Genomic DNA, 25,442 nt, shown 5'->3' with positions numbered 1-25,442 from the left:
ATAAGAAAATGACTCCACTGCATACCACTAACTTCAAAATACCGCTTTGCTACACTTAAGGAAACACTCTTGCTGAGCTTACCCTATGCTAATTACTCACTAAGCCTGTGAAAGGTCTCTCCTCAGCACTTTGCATTTGGGCAAAAGCCAATGCCCAGCATCATTCCTGAAAGAATCGGGTGGGGGAGGGTAGGAGGGTGCCTTTGCAGAGAAAGCGTTCAACTTTATTTCATAATGCCCTGCTTGGTATTGCTTCTCAGAAAAGCTTATTTTTCAGACTGCTTCATACATCAAAGAGTTTGCTAAAGTATTCACATGCATACCTAAACCACCTTTATAGATGAATGTTCATCAAAAGTTGCATTTTTCTTTTCTTTTTTAAAGCATCACACTCATAATGATTTGCTATGGTCAATAACTACCCACAAGCCCTATCCACATACATCTATAATTCTATTTTCAACTAGGATGGGAGAGGGAATTTACAGGGAAAGAGGGAGTAGGAAATGATTTCCTATGTAAGGAACCCTATGATGGTGAATCCTTCTATAACATGAACAAACATCTCTGATTTATTTTTTTTTAAGAAAAGTTAATTTTTACAGGATTTTGTTATAATGAAACATACACATACAAATATACAGATATTAAAATTACATGCTTCTAACTTTGACCATTTTATCTGATACTCTCCTAGAGCAGTCTCTAGATTTTTGTTTACTTGTTTCTCTTCCCTCCCTCCTCACCTCCATCCCCCAGTAGTAACTGGGCCTTTCCTACTAAGAGCTGCAATATTTTAATATTTCTGTTCTCGTTGAGGCTTCTAATTTTTCTGGTTATTCAAATAACTACTACATTGGTCTGTTTTTTTCTTTATAAAAAAATATTGTAAACAGCTATGACAGCTTCCCAAAAGCCACCTTACACATGCTGGACACTGAGAAGTTGATGACCTGATGGTCTAATATGGGGACATGTTAGTAAGCATTTCAGTGGGCACAGTTTCCCTTCCTTCCTTACTAGAAAGGTATGACTCTTACTTGGCTCATGACTTTGAGCTGGAAGGAGCAACAGCTTTTAGAAGACACTAGGAATATTTTCATTTCCTTTACTTAAATAATCAAGGTTGTTTTGAGGATGTAATCTTTTTACTTGTGGCTCACTGATTAATGAACTGTGACATGATAACCATTTTGAGGTAGTGGAGCCTTGTCATCTTATTTCCAGGTCAAAGAAATACATGAAATGCAAAGTTTTTCTAGAGAACTACTAGAATGAATTATCTTACTTTAAACACAAGAGGCTCTTATTCAAATATATAAGGATGATGGATAGAACTTTATATTATTAACATAAATTTCAATAGCACAGAATTGACCAAATAATTCTAACTAGAACCCAGGTTTATGAGTAGAGAGGAATTGTGGGAAACTATCCTTGGGCAACTCAGAATCATACCAAAAATATTTTCCTTACTGTCTTTTCTGTTATGGATGCCTGAAAAGTCACTATTCATTGATCTGGATATAATTTTCACCTTAAGCTGTTGACAGCATAGATCATAGAGCTAGAATTAGATGGTGCCTCACAGGCCATCTAATTTTTAGAACCCCCAGTTTTTTACAGATAAGAAAACTGAAGCTGAGGAAGATTAAATGGCTTGCCCAAGGTTACACAGGCAGTAAGTATTAGAAGTAGGATTTGAAGCCAGGTCCGGTGGCTCCTGAGTCAGAATCTTTTCAACTTTTTTGTTTATTTACCATTTGCCTACTAGAGAATGGGATAAAGGATGAAGGGGGTGGAGAAGGGTTTGGGAGACCATGAGGTACAAGATGGAAAATGAAAGGAAAAGGGTACAAAAGGCCTCCTGAAATTTTTACTTAGTGTAGGTTATGCCTTTATCCTTCCCCTTAAAATAATTGAAGATGTTTTTCAACATATAGTCTACTTTTATTCTGTTGATAATATTTTGTTAGTATATCATCTATGCTATTTCACAAAAAAACATACTTTTAGAGACAAATGCAGACTTATCAAAGGCATAACTACTACAAAAGCAAAATTACACATATATACATATATTTTAATGAGTGGATCTGGAAGAATATGAAAGAAATTTTAATAACATTGGCTTGTAAGACATATCTGTCCCTCTAGGGCAATCTAGTTGGCAGTTTCATTCAGTTGGCCTAGATCCAAGATTTCTTCCTGATCTTACCCTCTCTTCTTGGATATGCAATCTGAAAGCTGAGTTTAAGCCAAGAGAAGAAGAGAGAGGATCTCCTGGTTCTCACTGTCCCCTGGTGGGATGGAGTAGATGGAAAGATGGAAGACTGTTCAGTCTAATATTGACTCAGTTCCAGCATTCAGGCATCCAAAATGCCAGTTCTGTAGTTGGCCTTTCTCCCTATCCCTTAGCAATGTTACTCTCCTGACACTATCCCTTAATGTTCTCCTAACAACTTTTGGATCCTTATCTGAAAAGACTGAAGCAAAGGAAAGAAAAATGACTAGTTTATATAGAGAGATTCTTTGACCTCATGTATTGTAAAGGAATACCTCAGAGAGGTATTTGAGCTAACTCCCATTTTCCACCAGGCCCAGGAATGATATGACAGAATGGATGTGACATTATTTCAAAGAAAACCTTTCTTAATTTCTGGAGAACACATCCTGGCTTAGATTCTCTGAAGAAACTTTCTTGGTCACTTTCTACTGATATGGATCATGGAAACCCAAACACCTACACTATACCTTTGCTTGGGTCATTCTCTGTGCCTGGCCCACCTCCCATGTCATCATCAGCTTCCTGTATCTTATCCATCCTTTAATGGGTAAATTGATGGCATAAGAATCCAATTTCAGTGTTCTCCTTGACAAGCAGTCCTGTTTGATTGTCCAAGCCAGAAAGGTACTCTCCTTCCTATGATTTCTCCTAGCACTGTTAGCATACCTTTCCTATTCATGCAAAATGTGCCAGATACACCCAAGGACACGTTAATATCTGAAAAAATTCTGATATTTTGTGCCTCATTTTTAAAATGTGTACTTTTAAAATTTACTTATCAATTTTTCTTTAAAATGGAGCTTAGTTTTTATTTCTTTGATGAGTAAAAATGTTGTCGTACTCAAGAAATATTCTCCATAAAAATAAAACAGAAATTTCCTGGCTATATATATATTTTATATTATAGTCATTTTGTACCTGTCTTCTTTCCCCTTTTGTTGTTGTTGATTCTTATTCTACCCTTTGTGACCTTGTACACCATATTATCCATGGGGTTTTCTTGACAACTGGAATGGTTTGTCATTTCCTTCTCCAATGGATTAAGACAAACAGTTTAAGTAATTTGCCTAGTGCCGTACAGTCAGTAAGTGTCTGAAGCTAGATTTGACCTCAGGTCTTCCTGACTGCAAGCCCAGAGCTCTATCCACTGAGCTAACTCCCCTACTAGAATATAAATGCCTCAAAGCAGGGACTCTATCTTATTTTTCTCTATTTCCCCCAGTGTCCTGTACCATGCTTCCTACAAGGTAGGCAATTAATTGTTGAACACATGAAGGAAAAAATAAAGAGAATTTCGATTTGATTAGCCCTTATCCAAATGATTCTGAAATATGATTCTTATGGTGTCAAATTTGATTTCCTCCATTTCCTCTTCACTTTTGAAAAAAACATGTCATGTGATAAATTTGTGAAAGGCAAAATAAATTATGGATTTAGACATATACATATATATATATATTTTAAACCCACAGGGCATTTCAGTGATCTGTTCATTGTGATTATTTAGTAATTCTACAAAGGGAAGTTTTAATTTCTATGGTGAAAAGAAGCAATTTGAGCAAATCAAAGGCCAACTTCTTTGTCCTAAGCCACCAACTTCACTGGCTGACCCACATTTGGTGCACACATTGTAGGGATCAGCTGTTCCTTTCTGACAGGGGCATTCCTAGAATTACATACTTTTGACTCTCAGCCAGTTTACTTTCTCTGATGTCAGCATCTACCACGATCTAGTCAGGAACCTTCCTGAGGAAATTCTTGTAATTACCTGTAGCTAAATTAGGACATGGATAGTTTCCTTCTAGTGGCAATGAGGGGGAGAAAAAAAGGAATAGAAAAGACAAATTTTTAGGCATGGGAAAGAAGGGTGTATTCCTTTTTCCCAAAAGCATGTGACTCATTTTCCCACTCTACTTAGAAGTCAAAATATAATCAAAAGCATTCCACTGAACATTTTAAAGTAGCTGATGAATTGGTGTTCACAACTACAAGAGACTAAGTACTCTGCATCAAATGGAATACTAGAGGAGAGATTCTCAACCTGGGGTCCATGAACTTGTTAAAAAAATTGATAACTGTATTTCAATATGATTAATTTCCTTTAAAATCCTACATTTTTATGCATTTAAAAACATTATCCTTACAAGGAGCCATAGGTTTCCCCAGACTGCTAAAGGGACCCTATGTAGCAATATGTTGATAAATGTTTAAAAGTCAGTCTTTGAAGGAAAAAATAACCACCCACCCATGTCCACATGACATACTTTTAAGTTTAATCTGCATTAATAACATTTTTTCCATCACTTTTTCTTTACTCATCCTCTCTCTAGAAATCAGCAAAACAGCAAACCAAGTCCAGATTTGTCTGTGGTTACTGATTTCTGTGACATTAATGCTGGAGCTGAAAATTTAACAATTCACTTTCATGAGCTAGTTCCAACTGACTCCTGGACACCCTTGGATGCATGACACAAAACAGATTAAGAACTTTTATAACTTGACTGGTATCAAAATTCTGTGTTTTTAACCTATTTTCTGTCTTTTTTTGGTGGCAAGAGAGGGAAGGAGGAGAGTATTTGTTCAGTGTCTATCTTAAACAGCACAGCATATTCTGACAGTTATCAAAAACCGATTTGCTACTCGAGTTAAACTTTAACCTCATTCCCTGAACTTAAACTTAAAACTGACTATTTGGAAAACTCTAACAAATAGACATGTGGAGGACTTTTGTGCCTTAATGCATACACAGATTTCAGTGGATCTTAATGATGAAAGAAAGATAGCATTTCTAGAAGGAAGAGATTATAATCCTCTGGAGGACAGGAACTACATAAAGTTAATACCCCTAACACTTAGCATGGTACTCAATACATAGTAACTTCTCAATAAATACGTTGAAAGATTGATGAAATTGGGAGTAGAGAGAGAAAGTACAGAGCATAAACATTTTGGGAAAGCCACAATTATGGAAATTTTCCTCCTGAGATGAATGATAAACCCAGGAGACAGTTTCTAGGTAATTAATAATCTTATTATTTAGGCTACCTATCAATACCAGGGGTAGTTCCTACGTAATCTAATGGAACAATTTAGCCCATTCTGGATTTAGAATATTTTAATTATGTCACAGAACTGGTGAAACTTCTGGGTAATGTTGATGTCTGACATTAAATTAAGAGAGGCAGAATGATATATTGACATCATATTTCTGCTTGCTCTAGAATCAGTGTTTCTCTCTTAAATGAGAGCTGATGACTGTCCTATCATGACATACTTAATGAAGGTGCTAGATACTAGAGTGAAGACTGGTCAGAAACAAGAAGTGAATTTGTTTTTTTTTTACTTTTCTGTCCTTTGTAGTAAATTTTTGTTTTGTTTTTACTTAATCTCTCTGTAGATCAATTTCCTTCTCTGCAAATCTTTGATATCTGTGGTACCTCACAGGGTCACTGTGAGGATCAAATGAGATGATGTATACTCTTTGCATAGCTTCTATAGCAATATAAATATCAGAATTAGCAAGAGAGTGATTCAGATTTGGCCTCAGATTCTTAAGTAGCTGTGTGACCCTGGACAAGTCACTTCATTTCTATTTGCCTCTATTTCCTCAACTATGAAATGAGGATAATAATAGCACCTACCTCACAGGATTATTAGGGCAGCTAGGTGGTTCAGTGGCTAGAGCACTGGGTCTGAGGAAACTTGAATTCAAATCCAACCTCAGACACTTACTAACTGTGGGACCTAGGGCAAGTCACTTAACCTGTCTGCCTTAATACAGTGGAGAAGGAAAAAGTCAAACCACTTCAGTATCTTTGCCAAGAAAATTCCAAATGAAGTCACAAAGAGTTAGACATGACTGAAAAATGTCTGAAAAACCACACAGGGTTGTTGTGAAGGTCAAATGGGATGTTTGTAAAGGGGCTTAGCATAGTGCCAGGCATGTAGTAGGTGCCTAACAAATGCCATTCTCCTTTTCCTTCCCTTTAAACTTGACTGCCATTGGTCTCTCTCATGAATCTTCTGCTAAACCCAGAGAATTTTCCTCATTCTCCCTGGAACATGCTTTGCGGCTGCGCACTTCTGAGATTTTTCATGCTGATCTCTCCTATTGGAAAATCTTCCCTCTCATCTCCTTTTCACCTATTTAAGTTTTATCCATCCTTTAGGGCCCAATTCAATACCTATCTCTTCTATTAAGTCTTCTTTAATCACCCCAGCCTACATCGATCTCTTCCCTTCTCTGAAATCTTCTAGCAATTACTCTCTGTTCTACACAGTTAAAAAACATTTTAATTATTGCTCTAACATATTGCTAATTTTCTACTTCTTCATTAATCTTATCTCCCAACTGGATCCCAAGTGCCTTAAGGAGATACACCCACTGTCTTAAGCTTTTGCTTCTAACCTTCATCACAATGATGGACACATAGTAGGTGTTTGATAAATACCGGTTGAATTGATGAATAAATAATGAATGGTCCTTGACTTTCATGAAATTCTCTTAACTAAGCCAGCTACTGGTCCCTACACACATCCTGCAAATACAAACATAGGGAAATTGACGAGCACTTGTGAATGGGGATTTCTTAATGTTCAAGAAAACCAAAAACCAAAAGAAACAAACAAACAAAAACCACCAAGGAAAGGAGGTCACATCTAATCAGGAATTAAGCATTTAGGACAAGAGATAAAAAGGAAAGTAATACAGAAGCAAATTAATATGAACAACATTATTTTTTTGCATGTGTTGAGGGGGGAGAGTGGAGAATAAAACTTGTAATTTCCTTGGGGAAGGAAATACACAGTGAGGAGCAATGCTGATTATCACCTCCTTGGGGCAGTGAGTTGCATAGTGACTTGCCCAGGGTCACACATCCAGGATGCATTTCAGAGGCAAGACTTGAATCTTTTCTTCCTGAGCTCATCAGTTCACTCTTTACTGGGTCAGAGTGCCATTCATTACTAGTTTTTCTCATATGACACAAAGCTATGTAGCCCAGTTTGCATCAGTTTCCTTGTTTATAAAGTCAGCTAGAGAAGGAAATAGCAAACTATTCCAGTATCCTTGCAAGAAAACCCCAAATGGGGTCATGGAGAGTCAGGCGCTACTGAAACGACTGAACAATAAAACTTATACTAGATGATGGATTAAAGATCCAACAACATCCTGACAGGTCAGAAAATTGGGATGAAACTAACAACAGAATCAAAAAGAGATAAATGTAAAGTTTTGGACTTGGGTTGAAGAAATTGACTTCACAGATTTAAGATAAGGGAGGCACAGGTAGACAGGAGTTAATTTGCAAAAATGATCTAGATTGTGACAATGGTGGGATTTGTTTTTCCATTGTCCAAGTCATTTTTCCATTGTGTCTGACTCTCTGCGACCTCATTTGGGGTTTTCTTGGCAGATATACTGGAGTAGTTTGCCATTTCCTTCTCCAGCTCATTTTACAGAAGAGGAAACTGAGGTAAAGAGGGTGAAGTGACTTGCCTAGGGTCACATAGCTAGTCGAAGATCAGATTTGTACTCATGAAATTGAGTTTTTCTGAATTCAGTCCTGGCACACTCTCCATGGTGCCATCTAGCTGTCCCCAGTACCTAAGAGAAATAGCAAACTAAGTAGTTAATGTAATCTTAGGCAGCCTTAGGAGGTGTAGAGGTCCTGTGAATGGGGACATGATAGTCCCATTATTTTTCCTTCAACAAATGAAATCTAGAGTGTTGTTTTCTCACTTGATATTTGAGCACATTCTTATATTATCCTCTGGCCTATATCTCTCTGTTTCAGAAAATTAGCATGAGATAGTGCTGGACTAAAATCTAGGTACACTATCTTTAGCATACTCTGGAGAAGGTCCTCGGGATCTATGATAATAAACAACTTAAGATCCTTGTTATCATAAAATTAATTAAAGAATCTGGGGATGTTTGATCTGGAGAAGGGAAGGTTGGGGGTGGGGGGTTTGGGAATGAAAGGCTGACATGGGAGAAGAATTGGGCTTATTTTGTGTGGCACCAGAATCAGGGGCAAAAGTAGAAGTTGCAAAGATTTTACTTCAGTCTTGATTTCTAGGGGAAAATAATCTTCCTAACATTTCAGACTATCCAGATGTGAAAGGGTCTACCAGAGTTTCCTCTTCCCTGCTGTTTTTCTTTCTTCTTTTTTTATATTTCAGTTTCTTCTTTAAAGGTAATCTCTTTTTTAAAAAAAATTATTTATTTATTTAAAACTTAAGAAATAAAACAAGTCTTTTCATAACATAGTAGAATAGGGGAAAATAAGATGATTGTGTGTTTGTCCTTTGTTGCTGAAGAAGACCATGCCATCAGAGAAATAATGACATGACTTGCACTTGACTTTGTTTCTTTTTGAGTGAGGGAGGGCTGTGCAGGTCACCAGCCTCACTTCTCCTCCAGAGAGCCATCTGAATTCAGTGACCAGATATGCATCAGGATGACTGGAGATGACCCAGGATGAGGCAATTGGGGTTAAGTGACTTGCCCAAGGTCACACAGCTAATGTGTGTTGTCTGAGGTGAGATTTGAACTCAGGTCCTCCTGTTTCCTGCACTGGTGCTCTATCCACTGCACCACGTAGCTGCCCTCGAGATGATTGTGTGTGAAACTACAAAACTATTATTTACAACTTGTATGAACTAGGTTGTAGTGGGGATTTTGGGGGAGTGGGTGAGTGGGGAATTTTATAACTTAATAGAATTTTAAAATTCTATGATTTGATTGCACATGATATATGTAACTAGAAGAAACTCCTATATGTACAATGGAACACAATAAATGAGACAAAAATCTTCAATGCCCTGCTATTAGACAAACTGTGCTTTTGTTTTGTCTGTTTTTGTCCAAAAGTCATGTATGCCTTTGCAAAAGCTTCTTTCCAAATGCACATCCGAAAGTTTATGGGTCAAATTTGATATAGAAAATGCTGTCAAAAATTATTCTTATTATTATTTGTTATTTATTACTAAAATAAATAAAAATATTTAAAATGGATAATTCATAGTTAAGATTCTGGACCAGTTTTCTAATTACCTTTTTCTACAAAAGGTCAAAATAAATCCAGAGGCTACTTAATTGTTAAATTAGTTTCACAACCATTTTATAGAATAAAATTAACATGCATTTATGTTAGCAGATGTTTGCTAAAAAAAAAAATTGCCATTATTCTGAGACTCAGAGTTAATTTTAGGATCTTGCCTAAAGACTATTCGATCTAAATTTCTCAATAACTGTGAAATGGGATTTAAATTTTAAAATAACATGAAACTGATTCGGAATATCACTAATTCAATTCCATTGCACGTTTCTCCTGGTTACAAATAGCCTCTATTATGTGCACATCAATTGTGCGAACATCTCAAACTCGAAAAAATGGAATTATAGGCTGACTGAAAAATAAGAACCCATGCTAAGCAAGGATTTCAGGGTTAGATGTTATCACCATGGCAACCATTAGTCATTATTATGTTGGGGAAAAGAAAACTGCTGGCTTATTAGCATTCCTGTTTCTCACAGACTAGATGGCTACGTACCTTGTAGATCCAAGGCTACAACTGCTGTGTCGTCTTCCAATCCTTCAATCACCTCACATTTGTATCTCCCATAATCCTCCAGGGTGATATCAGTGATTACCAGGGAGGCATCATTGTCACTGCCTCTATTCAGAAATACTCTCCCCTGGTAGGTGCCATACGTTTTCTTGTGGTATCCCATGGAAACAAAAACATCTATTTCCTTGAGGTAATCTGAAGTGAGCTTGGTCCACTTGACTCGGATTTTGTGGGTTCCTGAGCCAATAGTTGAGGGGTCTCGGTAAAATTTACATGGCAGTGTGACGTTGCCACCCCGGTGTGAGAAGACTTTTGCCTGTTCTGCTTCCACCAGCAGACGGGGGCCATTTTCTGCTGTGATTAAAAAGAAAGAAACAAAGTAACTCATTAATCCATTGTTTCACTTTTGTAAAATGGAATTTGGCTTGCCAAATACTAAACAAAAGACAGGTTTGGATGCGCAGCCTCTAAATTGTAAGCGAGAGTCACTCATTCAATTCAGTTAGGAAATTGCACACAGTCCATTGAGGGATGGAGAAAGTTTGGATAATACACAGTCCTTTTCTTTATGGAGCTTACAGACTCATCAATCTTATAGCATCACTGGTTCATAAATGTAGAGCTCAAAGGGATCTAAGAGGTCACCTTGTCCAGTCCTATCAATTTAAAGATGAGGAAATAGAACCCCAGAGAAGTAAAGTGATTGTTCAAGGTCACCATAGGCAGGAAAGAGGAGATCCCAAATTAGAAATCAGTCCTTCATCTCTGTGTCCAGGGTTCTGTACCATGTTGTTTCTCAATTTTTTGTACCTTAGTCTCATTCTGGTTCACTTCCCTTTCTGGGCCAATTCCTTCCCCGGCTATTCGTTTATATCCTCCCTCAGCAATAAAGACTTGGCAGACATGTCAAACTCAAGAAAATAAAGAGGCAGGTCCAAGACATAAGCTTATGATTCACTTTAAGAGGAAGAAGTAGAATGAGGAGGGGATTGCACACCTATTTATGAATATGCTGTACTTGTGTTACATGCATGTGATTAGCTCTTGAGGGCAGGGACTGTATTTTCTTCAACTTTATGTTCCTTGCACCTAGCACACAGGCTCACGTTATACTTCCTACAGCATAAATAAGGCATATAGAAGGATATATTTATTGAGACTCCTTTTGCTCATAGAAAACTGTATACATACATGTAGCTAATATTTACTTCATATGTGTACTGTAAGGAATCTTGGATATTAAGAATAAAATAACACTTAAGATTCTAAAATCATGTAGCTTGAAAGTTATATAGGTTCAACTCATTTTACTTTTTGTTTTCTTAAATTTTCAATATCAAAAATGTGAGGCTATTACAAAGAAGTAGGGAAAACAGGTGGGTCAGGGCTAAGGAACTGTTAAAAGTAAGCGAGAAAACTTCAAGAAAAACACGCTAACCCTTTTCCTCCGAACAGGATCTCTAGTACAATTTTGTGAGGTATTTAGCAAAAGTGTGAAATGTTAAGACTTGTTTTCATAATGGCACGCTGACCTAAGGACTCAAAGAGTTCATTGTCACATCACTGTCACTCACAGTCAGGTACAAACTTTCAGAACTTTGCAAGACATACCACATGTATTTCTTTGCACAGGAATGCCAAGTATCAGCCCCAGAATTCTATTTAAAATGAATGACTTGGACCAGATATTTAGAAAGTACAAAATGAGTTTCTCAAATTTGATGACAGAGTCTATGCAAAACTAAACTCATGTCTGGGTTTCTGTATTCCCTGATACACTCTTTCCTTCCCTCTAATCTTTAATCTTCGGACAGTTGCCAATTTTTAGAGTCATCCAATCTTGATTCTCTCTTGTTTTCATTCCCCTTGTTTTCATTCATGCATCCTTGGTTCAAGGTCTTAACTGCCTTCAAAAGAGACTCACCATTCTGCAGTCTGCAACATCAGCAGATCTGCAGTTTTCTGAAGAGGCAGCGGCTGCTGTCTTTAGATCCTGGCCTGCCCTGGGCTTTCCTCTGGTGAGCAGGACTAGAGAATGTGCTTTGACCTTGAGAAAGCCCCTTGAGGATGCCCAAGGTATGTAAATGAGAAAGCTGTCTTCCTTTGTTCCCCAAAAGCTTTCTAAAGCCCACAAGGCTCACTTTCAGTCACAGCTGCCATTGTCCTTGATGTCTTTAGGTCATTAGAGCTCTTGAGGAATGCTTAGCAGTGACTCACTTAAGAAACCAGAAATACTACAAAGTGGCAGACTTTCTCCTTCAGAGAGTTCTTGAAGGAAGACTATTTAATTGTACACCTGTGACTTACTTAAAAAAAATGAAACATATTTCTATATACTAGGTGTAATATTATTCCTATACCAGGCAGAACACACACAGAACAAAATAAAACACATCCCAGTGCTGCATTTCACATATTAGCAGTCCTTTGACCTCAGTGCCCAAAGTCACTGAGGATATCAGTGAGTATTCAGAGGAAGGTATCATAGCCTTAGAGATGGAAGTGACCTTTGAGGTCATATAGACCAACCCTCTTCTTCTGCAAATTAGGAAGCTGAGGCCCAATCAAGCTAAGCGACCTTTGACCAAGGTCACAGGAGGAGTGAATGGCAGAGTCAGAATTTAAACCCAGGTTTTCTGACTCCAGATTCAACCTTCTTTCATTCAGTACATGACTGAAATCATCTGGCCACTTTCTTCTTGGACTTCTTTTTGTCTCTTTCTCCCTCATCTACCTCTTCATTATACTTCTACCATTCCTAATAGTGACAATAAGGAGGGGTAGGGGTAGGTACTGTGAATTATGTATTTTTTGCTCTGACAACACTTTCACCTGTAGTAAAAAAAGTGTGAGTGATGGCTATGCAGAGAACAATGTGAATATTGGTACAGTTGTATGGGGTTCATTTCTCACCCCTGGGGAAATGAAGAAGAAGGTGGGCCCTAGCAGAGTGATGTTATGTGAAGGCTAGTCTTCTTCTGGGGTCCACTTTCTTTTCCACTTCCTATGGGGGTGAGGGTCAAACTGCTGTGTCTCCTAGGAGGACCACATATGGCTGTCCTGAGGGCAGCTACATAGAATTGAGGCTGGAGTGCACCATGAAGTAGAGTGGGGATACCTGTTGGTGCAGAGAAGAAACCAACCATGGGGTGGAAGAGGTGTGCCCTGTTGCCAAGATTTCAGTTCTTTGGAGCAAATTCCTTTTCACTTCATGCTTTGGAAATATTTCTGCTCTCAGAAGGATTGGGGGACTACTTTCTACTCCTGCCAGAAATTGAATATAAACAGGATACCAAGTCATAGAATGGTCAATTTTATAATTTTCTTCTTAATCATCTAATTTAGAATCAAATTCAGTGCCCAGCTATATGAATTTCTCAAGGGTCTCCTTCACATGTTTCATTTTATCTCTGAATACCTTACCTTGCATTATTTTAACTGTGTGTTTGTCCTTCGTTGCTGAAGAAGACCATTCCATCAGAGAAATAATGACATGACTTGCACTTGATTTTGTTTTGAGTGAGGGAGGGTTATGCAGGTCACCAGCCTCATTTCTTGTCCAGAGCCATCTGAATCCAGTGACCAGATATTCATCAGGATGACTGGAGATGACCCAAGATGAGGCAATTGGGGTTAAGTGACTTGCCCAAGGTCACACAGCTAGTGATTGCCAAGTGTCTGAGGTAAGATTTGAACTCAGGTCCTCCTGACTCTTGCAATGGTGCTCTATCCACTGCACCACCTAGCTGCCCCATTATTTTAACTAGACACCATATCAATACCTCTTGAAAATAGGCAGGCAGTACATCTTTGGTAAAACTAAACTGGTCATTCAGTTACCTGAGTGTTAGAGAGGACTCTTCATTCATTCAAATATTTATCAAGTACTTAAGTATGTGAAGAGACTCTAGGTACAAAGGCAAAGGTACCAGACACAGTCTGAGGAGAGAGAAGGCACATGCACCAATAACTATGGTACCAAACAGGTCATGGAAGAGCCAAGAAGGGACAAATTGCCACAAGAACTCAGTTATGAGAGACCCGAGTCCGAATTCCGCCTCTGACACTTGCTTACTTGTTGTATGATCACTGATTAAACAGTTCTACTGTCTGAGTTCCTATTTCCTGATCTGCAAAAAAAAGTGATAATAGTAACTACAGCGGCTGCCTATGGATAAGACACAGATGTAAACTTTTTTTTGGTAAACTTTGGCATAGTAGGAGTCATGAAATCATCTGCTGAGCTGGGGCCTTGGTGAATGGGTGGTGTTTGAACAAGAGAGATGGATAGATGGACAGGATATACCGACTTTTCCTGCACAAAAAAGTCACAAGACTACATATGCACCCTTGAAAAAGTAATTAGAATTCCTTCAAAGGAGATGTTTTCTCAGCAAATATTCCCTAAGTAGTAGCTTGTCTACAAAATAACCTTAGCAGCTATTTGGTTTTCTTTGTGAGGTTCAGGGGTCAATTACACAAACCCACTCACTTCCTAATCTTCTTGGGGAGTTTCTTGGTAGCTTAGTCTGACTTTGAGCAGGGGCTTTGTACCTATTCCAGCCTTCCAGAGAGAGCCCCCTCACCCTAACCCCAAACTGTGCCCCCGTGGGGATAGTAAACGTACATCAAGTGAAAAAAAGAGCATACAGAGGTCTGGAAAAATCAGTGTAGGAGTTGAGTAATAAAAGCATGGCCTGGTCTAGCTAAAAAGTATCGATGTTTTATTTATAAGGAATGATAAATAAATAACCTTAAGTAAACAAGGCACATTATTGCAAGAGACTGAGACATCTAATTTTTTCTGTGGCAAAATCAAGGAGGATTTTTTTATTGTTTACAGTATTCTAGAAGTGACTAAGTGCCCTTTTGGAGGTTCTACCTCCGTATATTTCTTGTTCTGAGAAAGGAAAAACAGATATCACATGGTACTCTTTTGCTTCTACATTTGTGGTGAGAAAGTATAATGTTCTCATGAAGTTAAAAAATTGAATCAAGTTTCATATATACCTATAGGTATAGAACCATACATACATACACACATATATACAGATATACACACATAGTTGGAGGTCTGGGATTTTGGTATTGATGCTGGATAGTTCCAAAGGGCACCCCAAGTCCCCCAGACATTTATAATGAATGATGTGGATACAGCTTCAAAGACTTTCAAAATAGATTCCTCAAAATGTGAAGAGGGGTCAGCCTGGGCAAAGGTAGCTGGGGCATGTAATCTGCCCACCACAGTACTTGAAATTCTTCTCCTAAGACTTCCTCCTTTTGTGATAAGTCACAATGCACATCCAGGAGTTGCAGTATTTGTTGAAATGAAAATCTACCCAGGAGGAATACCACCTTAATCTACTATCAGTCATAAAGATAACGAGATGAATTTGATTTAAATGTTCAAATAAAAATGGTTGGATCAATAGGATGGTTATAAAACCCTTGAAGTGTGAAAAGCAAAATCAACCTTTATGCTAGAGAAGAGAATGATTAAATTTCCCTTTAAAGTTACAAAATGTAAACTAACTGTGATCCAGGTGGATGCTTTCCACATTTCCCTTCCAGTGCCAAATAATGCATACAGACACTGGAATAATACCTTATCATAACTGTGACCAGAAAGGCCACTGAGATTACAAATTACCTGGAAAACTACACAGCACCTTAAAAACGTCTGGAGAGGAAACAAGGGAAGACACCATTATGGCTTCTGAAGACAAAGTCAGCTATTACTATTGGCGGTGGTTGATGACTGAGACTTAAAAGATGGGATATCCTACAGAGACCATGATTTTCTCCAGGGGGAGCAAGCTGGGCATGGTGAGAACACTGATGTAAACCCACTGAACCACTCTGGTTCTCATTATCATTTTAAAAACTCCTGTAAAATATGGAGAACACAAATGAATTTGCTTTAGTAAATAGTGAAAGAAATAAATTTGGAATAACTTGGAGCCAAACAGCTGCTTTTTAGCTGATTTAGATGTGAGGCCTTTAAACAATGTGGAAAGAGCACTGAGGTACATCTATTCTGCCTGTTCCGGGATTTTTCAATCAGAACTTACTCATGACCTCAGACAAATGAAGAAAAGTCTTGGGCCACCATCACTACCCTAAGCAAATCGTGATGTTTTAATAAAAGACACACACACACACACACACACACACACACAGACAGACACAGACACACAACACACAGTGTCAGGAGAAGGAATAGCTGCATAAAAGTTGAAATTTGAATCTTAAAAAGGATCTGGAAATTGTTCTAAATAACTGTCATTAGTGTTGACTGCTTTCTTGTCTGATACGCAGAAACCTCATTGACATGTCCTGGATCGACCCAGCTCTTAAGTGACAAGGAGGTAAGAGACAGGCTGAATTACAGTGTCCCTGGTCTTTGTAAAACTCTCCTGACTCTCCTCTCTTAACCTCTCTCCCAATTTAGTAGCTCCCCTTCTGCACTAACTGTTGTGCTCCAAGCTTCTGGCCTATCAGCAAATAGCCACCAAATCGGTGTTGTTGCTTACATAACTTGGTTTATGTTGACAATTAGTACCTTTACTAGTCTTGGAATTTTTTCAATCTGACTTTTGAAGTAGACTTCCCTTGTTTAAAAGAACCCCAAATGGGTCAGCTAGGTGGTGTGGTAAATAGAGTGCTGGGCTGGGAGTCTTCCTGAGTTCCAATCTGGCCTCACTTACTAGCTGTGTGACCCTGGGCAAGTCACTTAACTCTGTTTGCCTCAGTTTCCTCATCTGTAAAATGAATTGGAGAAGGAAATGGCAAACCACTCCAGTATCTTTGCCAAGAAAACTCCAGATGGGGTCATGAAGAGTGGTGTGTGAGTGACAAATGATTGAACAATAATAAATGAAAACAATTTTCAAATGCCACCTATCTTTTAGATGGAACTCTATTATACATCCTGCCTTTTACTAGAGCAATCCATGGGCCTTTGTTATAAGTCTTCCCGCAAACTCATGTGTTACCTATCTTTGAACGTCCCAGCTACCATTGACTCACACAGTGCTTTTTTGTAGTTTGGTGCTCCATAAGTATTTAATGACTTTAGTAGAAGACAAGAAGATTTTAAGTAGTTAAAAAGTGAAGTCTCTACACTTTTATGTTAAATGCTTTTGTTTTACAAGAATCCCTCTACTGTACCAGAGGAATTGGCATTTGGGAATTGTTGCTACGAGGTAAGGATGTGCTCATTTCTAAATCCAAGGGAGTGTAATGGCATATTTTGGGTGTCGTTGGAGAATATACTTAAAGATTAGACCTACTGTTCTATTAATGAACATGTTAACACCAAATCAACTTTAAAAAAGCTTAAAGCTTTTAAAGTTTACACTAATGATGGAACAATTACCTGTTATTCATTTGTGCAAAAATAAATGACTCATGAAGGTTTTCTTCTGATCTGGCATGAAAGCCCCTACATTTAGAGGCCGTCACCATGAATAGTTCAGTCTCTCTCTGGCTCACTGACTGACATACCTTGGCTCAGAGAGGACAGTTTGGCCTTTGTTGCTTCAGTAGAGTCTTTGTACTATTGCTACTTCCCATAAGTCATCTAGGTGGGGTTGCAGCAAGCTGGCCTTCAGGGTAACATGTCTCTTGCCTCCCCTTGCTCACTGTTATCAGCTTCAGTTTTCCATCAAGCAGGTTCTTGGACAAACTGCTTCCACCTTGGTAGAACTAAGTATATTTGAGCTGGTAGGCTAGTGTGATAGCTACTATTTAAACTTAAACTATAGACTGAAACTTAGATTGTAGGTGAGGCTGAATGAGAAAGTAGACAGGCTGTTTTACCACATTCAAATCTCATATTTTGAAAGTGTTGAATTCAGTTATTTATTTGGCTCTTCAGCCTGATGTCTTATACATTTCAAACTCAACGTACAAAACTGAACTCATTATCCTTTCCCTACTTAACCCACTTCCAAATTTCCTATTTCTGTCAAAGTTCCTATCATATTTCCAAACTCATAACCTTGATATTATACACTTTAACTGGGTGCATAGTACATCTAGTGCTGAACTTGGAGTCAGTCAACATCTGAGTTCAAATCTAGCCTCAAATATTTACTAGCTTTATGACCCTGGGCAAGTCACTTAAGCTGTCTCTGTCTCAGTTTCCTTATCTATTAATATCCTCATCTTTGAAACAGAACATCTACCTCTTGAGGTTATTGTGAGGATAAAATGAGGTCATATTTGTAAAGTTCTTTGCAAATCCTAAAAGCATCATTGAATTGATAATTATTTTTGTTCCTGAAAGAGCAGTGAAGTGGTACAGTGGATAGAGCACCTGGAGTCAGGAAGACTCATCTTCCCAACTTCAAATCTGCCCTCAGATACTTACTAGCTGTGTGACCCTGGGCAAGTCACTTAACCCTTTTTGCCTCAGGTTTCTTATCTGAAAACGAGCTGGAGAAGGAAATGTTAAATCACTCCATTATCTTTGCTAAGGAAACTCCGAAAAGGATCATGAAGAGTTGGACACAACTGAAATTGCTCAACAACAACGGTTGTTATCCTTAATCCCTCATTCTCCCTCATCTAACATATTCAAGCAGTTGCCAAATTTGCTGTTTTCCAAGTTTCACATCTGTCCTTTCCCTCTCCTTACATGGTCAATAGTTCAATCAATCAATCAGCAGACATTTACCAAGCACATTTAGTGTCATTTCTATTCTGAAGTACTTGGTCTTTATTCAGTTTTCTTTTCATATCATGCGGAAAATCTGGTGAAAGATGATATTTCTGTGCTGCTTTAAAAAAAATCTTTGGGATTTCCCTGGTAGAGGTGAACACATGACTACAGTTTTCTTCAGAGCAGGTAGCTATCAGTTTCGGTAGCTGGGTTTGTTAGCAATCTATCATTCTGTGGCCACTTTGGTGACACTTTTAGTCTGCTGGAAACATTTTCCAGACAACCAGAAACAGAGACGAAGGCAAGCTTCCTGGTTCCTTGTCACATCCTGTAGTCCAGCTGGATAAGTTAGACTATATTAAATGACGTGTTGTATGTATCCTTAAAGTAGTGATAGGAAAAGATTTCTTTGGCCACACCACTTCGGAGAGCTCTTAGAACATTTGTGGACAATAACTAGTCAAACCAGTCAGCATCTCCGGAGGATAGAGCTTAATATAAAATCATTTAATCAATCTGTCAGGCTTATAAGAAAATACAGTCAGGTTATAAGTGGCCTGATAAATGTCAAGAACATATGAAAAGGATCTCTTTATAGCCAAATGAATTACACAACTGTCTGTTTCCCTAATGGGGCACGTTAGATTCTTAATATCAATGTTTCCCCCCTTGAATTAGCTTAGTGATAGAAGTGTATTTCAGAGAGGACAGAGGAGCCTAAATATTAACTGAGTTGTGCTTCATCATTAAGCTCTAATTAATGACACACGACTTAATTATTTGAAAATGTTCTTTAGTGGGGTTATAAGTAAGCCTGAGTCTGCAGAGACCATACCCTAATAATAAGTGAGGTATTTACTTGATAATTATCAGGAAACAGATAAATTGCTCAATGGATAGAGCACCCTGAGTTCAAATTTGTCCTCAGACACATCAACTGTGTGACCCTGGGCAAGTCACTTATCCCTGTTTGCCTCAGTTTCCTCCTCCGTAAAATGAGCTAGGGAAGGAAATGGCAAAGCACTCCAGGATCTTTTCCAAGAAAACTCCAAATGGGGTCATGGAGAGTTGGACAAGACTGAATTGAAATAATAACAACAAATCAGGAAGTAGGCAGTCAGGGTTATTTCTGCAATTCTTTATAGGAAGAGGTCACATCTTTGCTGGAGCTTTTTCTCTAACTGTCTTAGACAAAAATGTGACTCCATGAAGCCAGATTATTAAAACAGGAAGGGATTTCTAGGAATCTTTGCAGCCTCAAACCTCATTTTACTGATGAGAAAACTAAGCCTAGAGAAAGTGACCTGTCCAAGGTCACAGAGCAAATCCATGGCAAAGTCTCTGGAGTGCTTCTTCTCCAGGACTGCATAGCTCATCTTATAGGTGAAACTCACAGGTGAATTATAAAGCAGTTTGCTCTTTTAATAACCAAGCTTCCCTTACAAGACTAATCCACCTAATGATGATTTTAACTTAATAATGAAGGCCTTTAGAATTAGTTGTCAGGGTATTAAAGAACCCGATCTATGAATATTTGCATCTAGATAAAGTGTTTCCTATTGCTTTAATCTGAAACTATACCCTCTGCTCAATTAGTCAAAGACAAAAGAAATGAAAAGAAAGAGCCCAGGTAAATGGATTTAATCATGAGAGAGCAGGATAAGCTGAATTCCAGGGAATTTAATTTTAGAATATACTATGGTTTTTTATAAATTATAGATACTCAATAAATATTAGCAAATTATTTCTTTATGAGCTTTATAAAAATAATTTGTTTTCATGTGGAAACTTTTAAATAAGGTTATCAATATTTAATTAGAATGACTTCACTAATAGAACAGCACAAACAATTAAATATTGAATTTATTTGCTTCATGAGAAAATTATGTGGATCATATACAGTTTTCTGAAGGATATGATAGTTTACTTGAAAGTCACAGGAATCTGCAAAATCTCAGCTGAATTTGCTGCGAAATTCTGTTGGGCAATAGGTTCTAAAACAGTGTGATGAGGGGCTATCTTATTAATTTACTAGAGGCATGCTGTAAATTCTTTAAATCAGAGTTCCTTCACTTTTTTTTTATCATGAGTCCCTTTGGCAGTCTTTGTAGAATAATGTTTTTAAAAGCATAAAATAAAATATATGCTTACAAAGGAAAATTGTTATATGGAAATATAGTTATCAAAATATTTTTAAAAGACAAGTTCATGGACACCAGGTTAAGAACTCTGCAATCTAAAGAAAATATTTACTGTCTTCTATTTATGATATGATTGTTAATCAATGTAATGTAACATCATTTATGGAACTTTGGGAGATGTGGCAGTGAGAAGTTTTTTTGCCTGCTGTGTTAACATCCTCCGGTGGGTCTCTGTGTGCAAATGATTATCATTTTTTAAGGGAAGAAGCTTTTAAACTGGGCTCCAATGACCCTATAAAGGTCTGTCAGAGATTTCAGGGGATCTGTGAACTTGGATGGAGAAAAAACTCATGTTTTCATCTTACACTTCAGTTTAATTATTTCCTTGGCAATTCTTTGTATTTCTTCTTAACATTTATTTAAAAGCATTATTCTGAGAAGGGGTCCACAGGCTTCACCAGACTGCCTTACACTTATACAAAAAATGTTTAAGAACCCTTGTGTTAGGATGCCTGGGGAGTGTCATTTGTTCAATCTAGAGCCAAATGTTTCCACTGCTTTCCAGGAAACGGTTCAGTCAAAGATGCCAGGCCAGCTCTGGTAGCAAATAGAGGGCCATTCTGAAGTGGGAATCTTCTCACTTCAAGGAATTTTTAGTTTGGGTTCTGATTTGGAACTTACATGAAATAACTGGAGAAGAGGTGGTATTTTCATTTTCCCACCCTTCCCATCTAACCTGATCCAGCAGTTCCGCAATAGTTAAATATGTCTTCATTTGGCCTGATTGCTGATGTGGACATAATTCTTAGCCTGCCTGTGTCTGAATACACATCTGCCCAAACATACATCTGCCTGGCAGTTGCCTCATATACAAGGTCATCTTTGAGAAGGTAACCAGTGTATCTTCTCCAATTCACATTGTACAGTACCCAGGCCTATGCTCATTCAGTGACAAGGGATTCAATGATTCATTTATCTTACCAAGGTGACTTCCCAGGGATAATAACAAATGATCAATATTTTGTTGACTGAAATCTAAATGACAAAAGTGGCCAGTTATAGCCAACCACCTGGCTACCAGTTTGAAGGCAACTGTTTTGGGAATTAGAATGAACAATAATAACCTTTGAATAATTTTAAATATTTAGGCTAACCCCAAAAGACCAGTTCAGGGAACTCCTTAACAGCTTATCAGTGAGACTTTTGGTTCTTTCATGTTTCTAATGTCATGAATTTGAAATGAAGTGAAATTAAAGAGAACCTAGCCTCTCTTTCCTAGTTACTTAGATCTGTTACTATACTGATTTGAAATTCTAATCCTAGAATTTCCTAGAATGGTTCCTAGAAGCCATGGATTCAGTTCCAAACTCTGACCCATACATTCACTTGCAATGTGACCCTAGGGAAATCACTAAATTCCGAGGCCACTCTTTTAAATTATAAATTGTAGAACAGGACTAAATCCACATGGGTGGAGGAAGTGCCCTTACTGGGTGTTCTATATATCATGAACATCACTGGTATGACTCAAAAAATAAAAGAAAACTTCTTGGCCAGCTTGCTGGATATAGTATATAAAACTATAAGCTGAAAGCCAAATTCTATTACTGTAATAGAAATGATTTTGTCATACATTTTAAATAAAAAAGATCAAGTGCTGATCCAGAAGATTCAATTCTCCTTCGCATTTTGTAAAACCATGGAGGTATGCTGTGTGTGAGCTCAAATTGTGGGCAATCGAGCCATTAGCGGCAGTCAGAACTCCAGCTGAGTCAACTTGGCGTCTTGCAGAGATGCAATGAAAGGGACACTCCAGGCTTCCTAATGGATTTACTGGGTCTTTAGGGAAGGTAGGGGTGGGGAGGACTGCACCACTGTTGAACAAATCATCTTCCTGCATAGCGTGAAGATGTCCACATTCAGGAAAGAAGAAAAAAGAACAGCTATTCATCAGGGATCTGTTAGTGCCTGGCATGATTAGTGGGTCCAGATTTTCGTACCTGTTGGCATTACTACAAGAACTAATATTGATCTGGACTTTTTAGACTAATCCAGAACATTTTGCTACTGTTTTGGGAGAATTTCACAGAATTTGTGGGGAGGTTCAAAATAGTGTTCTTGATATAATAAGAGGCCTGGAGAGAGGAGGAAGGGGAGGGATGTGATGTGGGGATAGAAGGAATAGGGCCTGTACAACTTGCTGGAATGTTATTGGTAATTACTTGAGGGAAGAAAATAAGGCTTATGTTATGAATATGAAAATTCCACATCCACTCTGTTTCTTGCTTTTGTCATATGCCTGTATTTATATAGGTGTGAATCTAGAAATGTACATTTAAAAAGGCAAAGTAGTGTGAAAGCTAGTTTCAGAACCAGGATGGACTTAGGATCAAGTCTGATACCTACTGACACCTACTGAATGTGAGAGCTTGGGCATGTTACCTAATCTCTCAGTGCTCTGGGCAACACTCTCGGACTATGGATTACAGAGAAAATGCTAGCCTTCAATTGTTAAGGAAGTTTTCTCAGTGAGAAGTCCCCTATGCCAGTGGAATCACAGGATCAGTCCTTATAGATAAATACATACACACATACATACATATAAATACCAAATGCTATACAAAGGATGAGCTAACCCTAGCATCCCCTGTAATTATTTATATATCAGTCCTTACAGACAGAGAAGAGGCTATCATATATGTAAATGTATATATCCACAGACTTTCTGAAAAACAGCACATGTTATATAGGTTGTATATACACATACATACATGTACACACACCATATATATTTTTGATATTCATTCATCCCATTTTTTCCGACTCTTTGTGACCCCTATGGATCACAGCATGCCAGGCATTTCTATCCTCCTCTCTCTCAAAGTCTTTCCAAGCTCATGTTTGTAATCTATTCATCCCATCCTCTTCTGTTCCCTTTTCCTTCTGCTTCAATCTTTCCCAACATCTGGGTCTTTTCCAATGAGTCCTGTATTCTCATTATGTAGCCAAAGTATTTAAGCTCCAGCTTCAGTATTTGACCTTCCAGTGAATATCCTGAATTAATTTCTTTAATTGATTGATTTGATCTCCTGGCTGTATAAGGGACCCTCAAAAGTCTTCTCCAGCTCCACAATTTGAAAGGATCGATTCTATGGTACTCAGCTTTCCTTATAGTCCAACTCTCACAGCCATACATTACTACTGAAAAACCATACACATGTATATGTATGTATAGGCATATGTATGTATAGGCATAATATATGTGTAATATGTAGAACACACAATAACACATGTAATATAATCTTATGAACCCATGCACACAATACATACACATATATACACACATATACATAATACACACACACACAGCACACACACTCACATATCTTACAGTGCACATAGTGCTGGGCCTGGAGTAAGACTCAGCTTCCTAAATTCAAGTTTGGCCTCAGACACCTATTGGCTGTGTGACCCTGAACAACTCACTTAACCCCCACTTGCCTCAGTTTTATCATCTGTAAAATGAGCTGCAGAAGGAAATGGCAAACCACTCTAGTGTCTTTGCCAAGAAAATTCCAAGTGGCTTCACAAAAAATTGGACAGGACTGAGAAGCAGCAACAGCAAATACCAAGGAAATACAGAGAATCACCATCCTGGTGTCTTTCCCAGATAAGAGCTGCATCAGGATGGCAAAGGACCAGAAAAGAGGGAAGACACCTGAAGGTCTCAGACCACTGTAGCCACGCTCCTTTAGAAGTCCTTTCATGATGCGGCAGAAAAACCGCATAGGTTCTGGAGTTCAAAACCCATTCCTGATGCTTATTGCCTGTGTGTCCTTGAATGGCAAGTCTCTGGATCTCAAACCCCTTATATAATGGACTTGCATGCAACGATAAGCCATGATTCCAGAGGACAGTGGAGGAAGCATGTTGCTTGCCTTCCAACAGAAAGATGATGGACTGAATACTGCAAGTTTTTTGGACACAACCAACATGGGGATTTGTTTTGTACATATTTGTAATGTGTTTTGTTTCTGTTTATTTTTTTCTAGTGGGGGTGGGTTAAGAGAGAAAATAAATGCTTTCTAATTGAAAAATAAAATAATTTAAAAATAAAACAAAAGGATTGGACAAGATAGTCTTTGAAGTCTCTTTTAGATCTAGGATCCTTGCTCCTTCTCTCTCCCTTCCCCTTCCCCCTTCCTAACTCCCAGCTCAATGGAAAGAGTGACTGGTGTAGGCAACTCCTCCCATCCTCCCATTTAACCCTTTGCTGGTGGGGGAGCACAGGAGCATGTCTAAGGACAGTGACTGACCTTGTCCCTACTCCCCTCCATGTCCGCTCCTCCCCACCCCCATGAGGGTCTGCTGACCTGTTTGCAAGGTTGATCTTAACAGGAATCAGATAAGTCAGAAAAATAGATTTGGGGATGGGGGAAAGGATGGTGCAGTGGTTCTTATCTTACTCATTTGGCTCTGTGAATGGTTTGTGGTCATGCATTATTAAATCCCCTCCCCTCCTTTTGGTCTGCTCTCTGCACCACAGGATTCCTACTCTGCAGTTATTACATAAGGAGCAGGGCAGTGTTCCAGAGACTCAATACAAATCCAATACCCCTTATAGCTGCACATGTCTAGTGGAAAGTTCACTATTTCTCAGCTCCAGGAGATATTCAGAGGACATGAGGAATTTGAGTTGGGGGACCCTGGCCAGAGACATGACCAGAGTGCCCTGGACAGGCACTTGCTACTAGAACCCAACACAGGGCTTCCT

General features: G+C 38.3%; 1 protein-coding gene across 3 annotated transcripts in view; it reads right to left on the bottom strand.

Moving 5' to 3' along the window:
• Positions 1-25,442, bottom strand: part of HAPLN1 (hyaluronan and proteoglycan link protein 1) — a 100,010-nt gene that overhangs the window by 8,603 nt on the left and 65,965 nt on the right. For 2 of the 3 annotated variants that reach the window (XM_072606211.1, XM_072606209.1), the window contains exon 3: positions 9,845-10,216. In XM_072606211.1, coding sequence (XP_072462312.1) covers positions 9,845-10,216 — 372 coding nt within the window. The remainder of the gene's footprint in view (positions 1-9,844; positions 10,217-25,442) is intronic. The other variant, XM_072606210.1, reaches the window with a different exon arrangement.

The sequence above is a fragment of the Notamacropus eugenii genome, chromosome 4, assembly GCF_028372415.1.
Source record: "Notamacropus eugenii isolate mMacEug1 chromosome 4, mMacEug1.pri_v2, whole genome shotgun sequence".
In the NCBI taxonomy this organism is placed as follows: domain Eukaryota; kingdom Metazoa; phylum Chordata; class Mammalia; order Diprotodontia; family Macropodidae; genus Notamacropus; species Notamacropus eugenii.
Note: the sequence above shows the minus strand (reverse complement) of the source record. Positions and strands in the feature narration are given on the sequence as shown.